Source organism: Mesocricetus auratus, unplaced genomic scaffold (assembly GCF_017639785.1).
Source record: "Mesocricetus auratus isolate SY011 unplaced genomic scaffold, BCM_Maur_2.0 Super-Scaffold_100001, whole genome shotgun sequence".
NCBI classification, from domain to species: Eukaryota; Metazoa; Chordata; class Mammalia; order Rodentia; family Cricetidae; genus Mesocricetus; species Mesocricetus auratus.
In genome coordinates, this window is record NW_024429187.1 from 17,225,545 (window position 1) to 17,235,143 (window position 9,599).

Here is a 9,599-nt window from a genome sequence, read left to right on the forward strand (position 1 = left end):
GGATCTTGGACTTTCCTCTTCCAAGACTATGAGCTAAGTAAGCTTCGTATCTTACCAACATACCTAGCCTAAGATATTTTTGTTACAGCAACAGAAAACTAATTAATACACAGCTTCCTGATCTCCAAATGGAGCTCTATGGAAAACACTGTCAATTGAAAATACGATACTGCCTTACCCACCTACCTCCTGTCAATACTATTTAATCCCTTTGGTATTTTCTGACTCTCTCCACCTGTGCCTGTTGGATTACCCTCTCCCCAGTACTCAATCATCAAGGCTCCCCCTCTTTTCTATTAACTCAACACATAAGTGGCTTCACAGCTTTAAATTTATATCTAGTCTGGACTTTTCCCCTGAGAGATATCTTATTTAGTATCCCCATTAAAGTCTAATGGGCACTTCAACCTTAACATGTCTAAAATGAAACTGAGCTAAACTTGAGTCTGATTTTCCATTAGTCTTCCTTCCATAGAGAAACTTACAATTGTTCTGACCAAAAATCTTTCAGTCATAACCGATCATGTTCCTCATCTATGACTACTAAATCAATAGAACTTCATCATAATAAGTGGTTGTGGCACACACACACACACACACACACACACACACACACACCTATAAACTCAAGAGGCAGGAGGACTGCCACAAGTTCAAGGTCATCCAGGGCTGCATAGTATAACCATCTCAAAAGAAAAGAGAAATCAGATGCAATCATCCATTTCATTAGTAACTCCTGATGGTGCGCAGCATGCACATATACACACATGCATGCGCTCTCTCCTCCCTCCCCCCCCGTCTCACACACACACAAATATCTGACTCATTACCACCAATTCCCCAAATGATTTTACGTCAAATAATGAAACATACAACAAGTTTCTGCTTCTACTGTTTCTACTGTTTTCCCTCACATGTAACTTGGCTGCCACAGTGATCTTTTTTTATTTTTTTAAATGCTTTGGTTTATTGGGGCTGAGAGATGGCTTAATGGTTAAAAAGCAGTGGCTCTCTTCCAAAGGTCCCAGGTTCAATTTCCAGCACCTACATGGCAGCTCACAACCATCTATAAGCCCAGTTCCAGGGGATCCAATGCCCACTTGGGTTTCCTTGGGTACCAGACACACGTGGTACGATGATATACATGCAGGCAAAACAGGGATACGTATAAAATAGTAATAATTTTATTTAAAACAATTTTAATCCGTGTGTGTGTGTGTGTGTGTGTGTGTGTGTGTGATGCATGTGCTCTTGAGCAGACGTACACCTGTGGAAATCAGAGGACAACTTGTGGAAGTCTGTTCTCTCTTACTATGTGAGTCTCAGTTATAGAAATCAAATTGTCAGCTTTGCATCAAGTACCATTTCTACCTGAGCTGTCTCACTGGCAGACAGTGATCCTTTTAGAAGGTGTGTCAGATGATACAACTGTTCTGTTAAAAAATCTGCATCTTCCCAACTCAGAGTAAAAAGCAATGTCTTTGAGGCCCTGTAATGTTTTTCGTAATCTGTCTCTATGATCTTGCACATTCCATTCACATTGGCCTTCTAGTTATTGCCTATTGTGGATTATTACTTTAACTGTGTAAAGATGTGTTACACGCCGGGCATTGGTGGAGTATGCCTTTAATCTCAGCACTCGGGAAGCAGAGGCAGGCAGACCTCTGTGAGTTCGAGACTAGCCTGGTCTACAAGGGCTAGCTCAGGACAGCCTCCAAAGCTACAGAGAAACCCTGTCTCGAAAACCAAAAAAAAGTGTTACATTTTGTTTATTTAAGAATGTGTTACATTTGTTTATGATGCATTTGTTTAATTATGAAAAGACCCTGCTGCTGTTTCACCTTGTCTGCCTAATGTACTCTATTGGTCTAATAAAAAAAATGCTGAATGGGCAATAGCTAGGCAGGAGAGGGATAGGTGGGGGCTGGCAGGCAGAGAGAATAAGAGGAGAAATCTAAGAACAGAGAGAAGAGGGCAGAGAAGGAGGAGGAAAAAAAAGAGAGATGCCTGGGGCCAGAGACCAGCCAGCCACCAGCCAGCCAGGCGAGGAATGGGGGGCAGGGAGTAAGACACACAGAAAGTAAGGTAAAAAGCCTAAGGCAAAATGTAGCCAAAGAGAAATCGGTTAATTGAAGTTAAAAGAGCTCCCCAGAAACAAGCCTAAGCTAGACGGAGCATTAATAACTAATAAGAAGTCTCTGTGTCAAAAAAAAGTCTCTGTGTCATGATATGGGAGCCAGCTGGTGGCTCAAAAGAAAAAAGCCTGGTACAGTTATGAATCATAATGCAAATATCTGATATGCAGATGGTCTTTTGGTGACCCCTGCGAAAGGGGCCTTTGACACCCACGGGGTTATTACTCACGTGCTGAGAACCACTACCCTAGACAGTCCATACTGCTTGCTTTTGCACCTTCTTCAAGGCTGTGTTCAAACACCACTTTCTCTGTGAGGCTGTCCGCTTATTTAAAATCAAAGGCTGAGGTAACCCAATGATTAGAGCACATGCCTATGCATTCCCAGGGTGTGACCCCCACCAATAACATAAAATAACAGTGATTCTGATGCTATTTTCCTGATCCATTTTTTTCTTGTATTTCTTTACTAATTTGGACATAGAAACTGGACATGTTGTGTGGAAAGCCTATAAAATCAGCTCCTGGGGAAGCTGAAGCAGAAGGAGCCCAAGTTCAAGGCCTTTCTGGGATACAATGCAGGTTTCAGGCCAACATGGGTAACTTAATGAGACCCTGACTGAAAAATAAAATTCTTTAAAGAGGTGGGGATGTAGTTCAGTGCCTAGAATGTATGGGGCCCTATTTTCAATCTCCAGTACTGAAGGAAGGAAAAGGTAAGAAAAAAAAAGGGGGGGATCTATCATCCAATATGGAAGGGATTTTATTTTCTTTACAGATGTTCCCCCTGTGCTTCTTCACAATCTACACCAAGCTTTTTAAAATCCATTTGTTGAATGACTGAATAATCAAAATCAGGCAAAAATACATTATTATTTGAGCACTCCAAATACTGTGAGCAGAAAGGTCAATTACATGTTTACCACAAATGAAGAAAACACAATTTGTGTCCCAAAGAATTTATAACAGAGGTCAATGGGAAAGCTTAATAGGCAAAGGCACCCTCTGCCAAATATGATGACCTGAGTTCAATCCCTGGACCCTACATAGTGGATTCTCAGAGGTGTCTGATCTCCATGCTCATGTCACAGAAAACAAACATGCACCCCTACACACATAAATGAATACAATTTTTTTAAAAAAATGCACATCAAAGGGGGCTGGAGAGATTGCTCAGAGGTTAAGAGCACTTGCTGCTCTTCCAGAGGACATGAGTTCAGCTCCCAGAACTAACATCAGTTCTTCACAAGCCCCTGTAACTATAGTTCTGGGAGATATAATATGCTCTTCTGGCCTATGCTGGCACCTACACTTTTGCACGGGCACGTGTAAGTGTGCACACATGCACATATGTATATCTATCTATCCCATCTTTTAAAAGTGCACTAAAGGTCTGAGTGTGTAAGAGCACTTGCACAAGTCTAGAGACCTGAGTTCAATTGCTGGAACCCACATATAGGTGGAATGAGAGAACTGATTCCACAAAGTTCACACACACAAAACACAGGGCATACACACAAAGTAATAAATAAAAATGCACAAAACCTTTGTGCCTGTGTGCGAGCCTCCCATTTTGCCATTTCTAGAACGTTCATAGCCCCCTCTTCCTCTGGAGTTGCTTTTTTCCCCAGTCACCATTTCACCGACCTTCCCTGACCTTCGTTTTTGTTTTTGAAACAGGGTCTCTCACCCCATAGTCCCAGCTGGCCTCAAACTCACACCACTCTGTCTAGCCTCAGCCTGGAAAGTACTGACACTACAAGCATGAGCTACCACATCCAGCTGTTACAAAAAGAAAAAAAGGAAGAGAGAAAGTTTAAATTTCATTAAAATAAAATGTTTTGTGCTATTTGCATTACACTTGGAGAGTTCCAGGACACACTTTTTAAAAAGGCGTTGTTTCGGTGTTAGCAGACAAAGAGAGAAAGACGAATACAGGCTTTTTTTCTTTCATCAGTCACCTGGCATAGAAGGCCTCCAAGAAAGATAATTCTTTTACCAACCCAGGAGAAATCTTTCTCCAAAATCACTCTGCTGACCATTTCTCCCAACTTCATATCCCTTAGCAATGCCACTCTTAACATGTACGTGACATCTTAGCTTAAGAGACAGTATATTACATAATTGCACATATGGAAGAAACCTGGTACTTTATAATTCCTCTTTTCGATAAATAAATAAAACTACTCATCTTGCTGTGAAGCTGACTTAATAAAATGATGCTCAGCTAAAACGTGGGACTGTATTTTTAAAGACTGAGCAGTTTTGTTTACTATCATCTATTATTTAATACAGTCTGCCCAATCGTCTCCTCAATGGAAGAGAGAAAAATCTATACTGGTGCAATCAATGAAGGATGCTCTGTTCCAAAGAAGCTGCTCTGAAAGGCTATGACCTAAGTGTTGAGCACTGACACAGATAAAGTTCAGGTGGTAGGTGTCACGTGTCTCACCCTTTAAAAAAAAGAATCACGACTCAGATCCCACGGAGGAAAGGAGAGTGAAAAAACGCAATCTGTTATTTCTCCCTGCCTGCTCTCCACACTGCGCATTCCCCCGCCTCCATCATCATTCAACTGCCCGGGTTCCCAGTGTAGGTTCCCCAGCTCAGTCCCGCACTGCGTCACCAAACCAGTCTAAATGGGGGGGCCATGCTCCTCCAGTGACACCTCGGCGATGACTCACGGTGCGCCCCTCTTGGGGAGGATCGTCCAACTACGTCAAGGGGATCAACAAAGCATCGGGCCGCATCCCGAGCGTCCAAAGGTCCTCGCCAGCTCGCACTGGCACTGGCACTGGCAAATCCACAGGATTCCAAAGGGTGACTCCGCCGTCATCGCAGAGCCAGGGGGGAGGGGCGGCGCCGACCGAAATCTGTCCCGGCCGTTCCCGCTGGGCCTCTCGCCCAAGCGGACCTCCGCGTGGCCCCGCGGTCCCGACACCTCCACCTAGCTCGCCTAACGCCGCGCCGGCCGCGCAGGGCCAAACTTCGCAAACCACTGCCCGGGCCGGCCGCGCGCGCCATGAACCGCTCGCGAGCAGCGGATGGGGGGGTGGGGGTGGGGTGGGGGGCGGCGGAGGGTCCGGCCCTCTGGCGGCCCGCGCCGGTTACGCGGACCCAGCGCCCGCTGGCCCAGCCAGAGCGCGGAATGAACAACAATGTCATTACGTCGCCCACGAGTGCCCGTCTAGCCCGAGTGCGGCTCCAGCAGCCGACTTTGTGTCTCGAGCCCGCACCTCGCCTCCCTGGCGCCTCCGCGGCAAGCCAGCCAGCCCGGCCTTACCCGCCAGCTCGTCGGGCTCCAGTCCGCTGTCCGCATCGATCCCGCACAGCACGAAGTAGTGCGCGAAGCGACAGGCGGCCGGGGAGGACCCCGAGCCCGGGCCCGGCGCCGCGCCGCTGCCGCTGCCGCTCATCCCGCCGCGCTGCCTGGGCGGCCGTCGCCGGGGCTCGCGGAGGAGGCTCTCGGCGGTGAATCGATGAGAAGCCTGGCCGAGGAGCGTCGCAGGCTTCGCCCGCAGAGGAGGCCACCGCGCCGCCCGGACTGCGGTCTCCGCTCCGACCCTAAGGCGACCCCGACGCGCCCAGGGCCGCGCAGTCGCCGCAGCCGGACTCCCGGACGCTGGGACCCAAGAAGCGGCCTCGGACTCGCGCGCGCGCACGCGCGCGGGCGGGCGGGATTTCGCCCCGGCGGGCGGGGTGGGGGGAGTGTCAGCCAGGGAAGGCCCTCGCCGCCGCTGCCGCCGCCGCCGCGGCTGCGCCCGCCACCGGAGCACAGCGTCTGGAGCCCGCGGGTCCACCGAGCGGAGCTGCGCCAAGGGCGCGCGCGTAGAGCTCGGAGGCGCGCGGCCCCGGGGCGCGCACCTGTGAGTTCGCAGGGATCGCGGGCGCGTCGGGGTGGTGCGCGCCTGCCCTCCCGCCGCGGTGCAGCCTCCCGTCAGCCGGCCGGAGCACGAGCGAGCGGCAGAGCGGAATCCTGTCTTCCCCAGGGGATGTAGCCCAACCCAACCTAAACAATAACGTAGCTTTGGAGAAGGCAGACAGCACGCTGAGGTCATTTCCCACAACGTCTGAACCATCTTCTTAAGCCGGCGTGCAGATGTTTGAAACATTTTAAAATCCTAGTCCCAGGCGGGGCGTGGTGACTCTTAGGCTGAGGCAGGAGGATCCGGAGTATGAGACCAGGCAAGACACACAGACATTCAAACACGGAGGGAGAGAGGGAGTGAAAAAGAGGCTCTCGGGTAGGGCAAATTAACAACCTGGGTAATTGACCCTTAGCTTCTGTCGTACCCTTCAACAATCCTCTTGGAACCCTTGTGAAGACTTCTCTTAACTTCTTAGCTGGGTTGTGCTTGGGGTGGGAGGTAGTCTTGGCTTATTATCATTCCAGTATATACAGAACCATGGTCTCACTTTGCCGATCATTTGTGAATGAAAGAATGATGATAATCTAGGTAGCAGTTAGTAGCAGGTTGGTGTTACTGGGAAAGTAACAAACTTTGATATCTGTAATGCTTAGGAACGTTTGTTGTTGTTTTGTCTTTTGTTTTGTTTTTTGTTGTTGTTGTTTTTTCGAGGTTCTGTAGACCAGGCTGGCGGCCTGAAACGCAGAGATCCGTCTGCCTCTGCCTCCTGAGTGCTGGGATTAAAGGCGTGCGCTACCAACGCCGGATTTAAAACGTTTTCTTTTACACATTATTGCTTCTATTATAACAGGGTACGCACAAAAAATATTTTACTCAGTGTGTGCTACTATTTTTGTTGGTGGCTTCTTGTAGAATGTTAGATTCTAAACTCGTCAAACAAACAGCAGAAAATTTATTGTGTGTGCTAGCCGAGAAACAACACTTTTTGTTCATTTGAGCAGTAACTGATTATAAGAGTGTAAGCATTAATGACTTAGATTTTTTGTTTTATTAGCATATATTATATATAATACCGAATTTATGACATTTCCATAGTTTAACAGCCCTGGCTGGCCCACCACTCACTTTGTAGACCAGGCAGGTCTTGAACTCACAGAGATCTGTCTGCCTTTGCCTCTCGAGAGTGCTGGGCTAAAAGGCGTGCGCCACCACAGCCAGCTTCTTGTATATATTGTGATCATACCCTTCTATTACCCTCACTTGTCCCCCTCCCATTCCCTCTGATCCCCTTCTTCTGCTTTCATGTCTTTAACTTTTTTTGGTGAGTCAATTAGTTCCTTTGTGCTTAATTTAGAAGATTTTTTAAATGACATTTTGTGTGTGTGTGTGTGTGTGTGTGTGTGTGTGTGTGTGTGTGTGTGTGTGTGTAGAGGATGGTTTCAGGAGTCAGTTCTCTCCTTCCATGATGTGGGTCCTAGGGATCAAACTCAGGTAGTCAGGTTTGCTGGCAAATGTCTCCTTACCTGCTAAGCCATGTTTGTGATCTGTGAGTTTTCATTAAAGCTGCTTAAGGACAATGGGTGAGTGGTTCTCTACAGGAGCATGAGTATTTTGTCAGTGACTCACTACTAAAGAAAAGTTCTCTCAAAGGCCAGGTGTGATTGGGCACACCTCTAATCCCAGCACTCAGGAGGCAGAGGCAGGTGGATCTCCCTATGTTTGATGCCAGCCTGGTCCACATCGTGACTTCCAGGACAGCCAGGGCCTCGTTAGAACACTGCCTTCCCTTCTGTTGGGGTCCCCTTGTAAAATTGCTGCCTGAATGGAAAACCTGCAGGGCAGTCAGTAATCTCAGCTTTAACCTCTAATTAGCATGCCAAGCTGTCACAATTTCAGTTTCCACAAGGAAAACTGGAGTGACATTTTCCTATGCCAAGATTTTGGCTTTTAGGAAAATCTTATCATAACAAAGGCTATTTGGAAAACCAGTAACTGTATCTCTCATTAGTTCAGTTTTTTTTTACATTTTTATAACATTGTTATTTGTTTTGTGAGGGTGCTCTCTCTCTCTCTCTCTCTCTCTCTCTCTGTGTGTGTGTGTGTGTGTGTGTGTGTGCGCGCACGAGTATGCTTGTGAAGATAAGAGGACACTTTGTAAGAGTCAGTTCTTTCCTTCTATCACTGTAGGTCCTAGGGAATGAATAGAAGGATCAGACTTGGCAGCAGGTGTCTTTACCCGATGAGCCATTTACCAGCCCCATTATAGTTTTAGAAAAGGGGTCAATTTATGCCAATAACAGCTGACTTAAATTTTTGTTTAAATTGTTTTCTACCTTATATAGGTTTACTATTATCAAGTATCCTCCACTGGGGAGATGTTAAAATGCTTGCCAGATATATATATGACTTTTATTAAAGAACTCATACAACTCAATGATATCAAGACAAACCATTGCAGCATTGGAGGGTCTTTGGATGCTAAATACAGGTGTGTGTGAGAAGGTACTGGACAAGTATCAAGAGTCAGTACTCTCCTTCTCTGTGGGTTCTGAGAAGCTAACTAGGGCCCTCAAGCTTGACAAGTGCCAGTATTCACTGAGCTGTCTTCTGCTAACTAATACAATTAAAATCATGCTTTTATTTATCTTGTGTGTGTGTATCCCTGCTTGTGTAACACAAAAAATAAATGACCCAGAGACAGAATTGGGGTTCAAGCTTCAAGCAGAATATCAGAAAAACAAAGCAGCTGGCCACTAGCTGTCACCTCTAGCTCAGGCTGAAAGGGCTGATCCACACATGAGCTCTTCAAGTCTCAAACTGCTCCCTCTCCTCAGTGTGACTAGAGACCTCGCTTCTATCTTTTATCCCCTCTAGTACTGGGATTAAAGGCGTGTGATCAGTTATTCTTTTTAGATTGGTTCAATCTTATGTATCCCTGGATGGCCTTGAACTCAGAGAGATCTTATCTACCTGAGTCCTAGGATTAAAGGTATATACCACCACTTCCTAGCTTCTGGCTGCTGGAATTAAAGGTGTATGCCTGGCTTCTATGGCTTGTGGCTGACTTTGCTTTCTGAATTCTTAGGCAAGCTTTAGTATTTCATAAATAATATATCACTACATGTCTGTCTGTATGTGTACCATGTGTGTACATTGCCTAGAAGAAGGCATCAGATCCCCTGGAATTGGAGCTGTGGAGAGTTTGAGATGCCTGATGCTAAGAATCAAGCGAGGTCCTATGCAAGAGTAACAAGCACACACAACTACTGAGCTATCTCTCTAGTCCTACAATACAACCTTTCTTTTGAGACGGGGTTCTCTGTGTAGTTCTGGCTGTCCTAGAACTTGCTATGTATAGCATGCTGGCCTTGAACACAGAGATCTACCTGTAAGGTTGTTACCTGCTGGGGGTTTAGGAAAACAATCTGTTTAATACCTGGCATCTGGTTTCTTCCGGTATCACTTGACATTTGGTAGCTGTCCTAGTCAATGTTCTATTGCTATGAAGATATACCACAACCATGGCAACTCTTAGAAAGGAAAACATTTAATTAGGTCTGGCTTATAGCTCAGAGGTTTAGTTCTTTACAACATGG

At 46.6% G+C, this 9,599-nt stretch overlaps 1 protein-coding gene across 4 annotated transcripts in view; it reads right to left on the bottom strand.

Moving 5' to 3' along the window:
* Dennd5b (DENN domain containing 5B) overlaps positions 1–5,550 on the bottom strand; it is a 118,595-nt gene extending 113,045 nt beyond the window's left edge. For 3 of the 4 annotated variants that reach the window (XR_005876634.1, XM_040743674.1, XM_040743673.1), the window contains exon 1: positions 5,418–5,550. Coding sequence is in view for 2 of the 4 variants with exons in the window: in XM_040743674.1 (XP_040599608.1) it covers positions 5,418–5,550 (133 nt within the window). In the remaining 2 variants the exon portion in view is untranslated. Of the gene's footprint in view, positions 1–4,818; positions 5,104–5,417 lie in introns of those variants that run through there. The other variant, XM_040743675.1, reaches the window with a different exon arrangement.
* Positions 5,551–9,599: the final 4,049 nt, after the last annotated feature.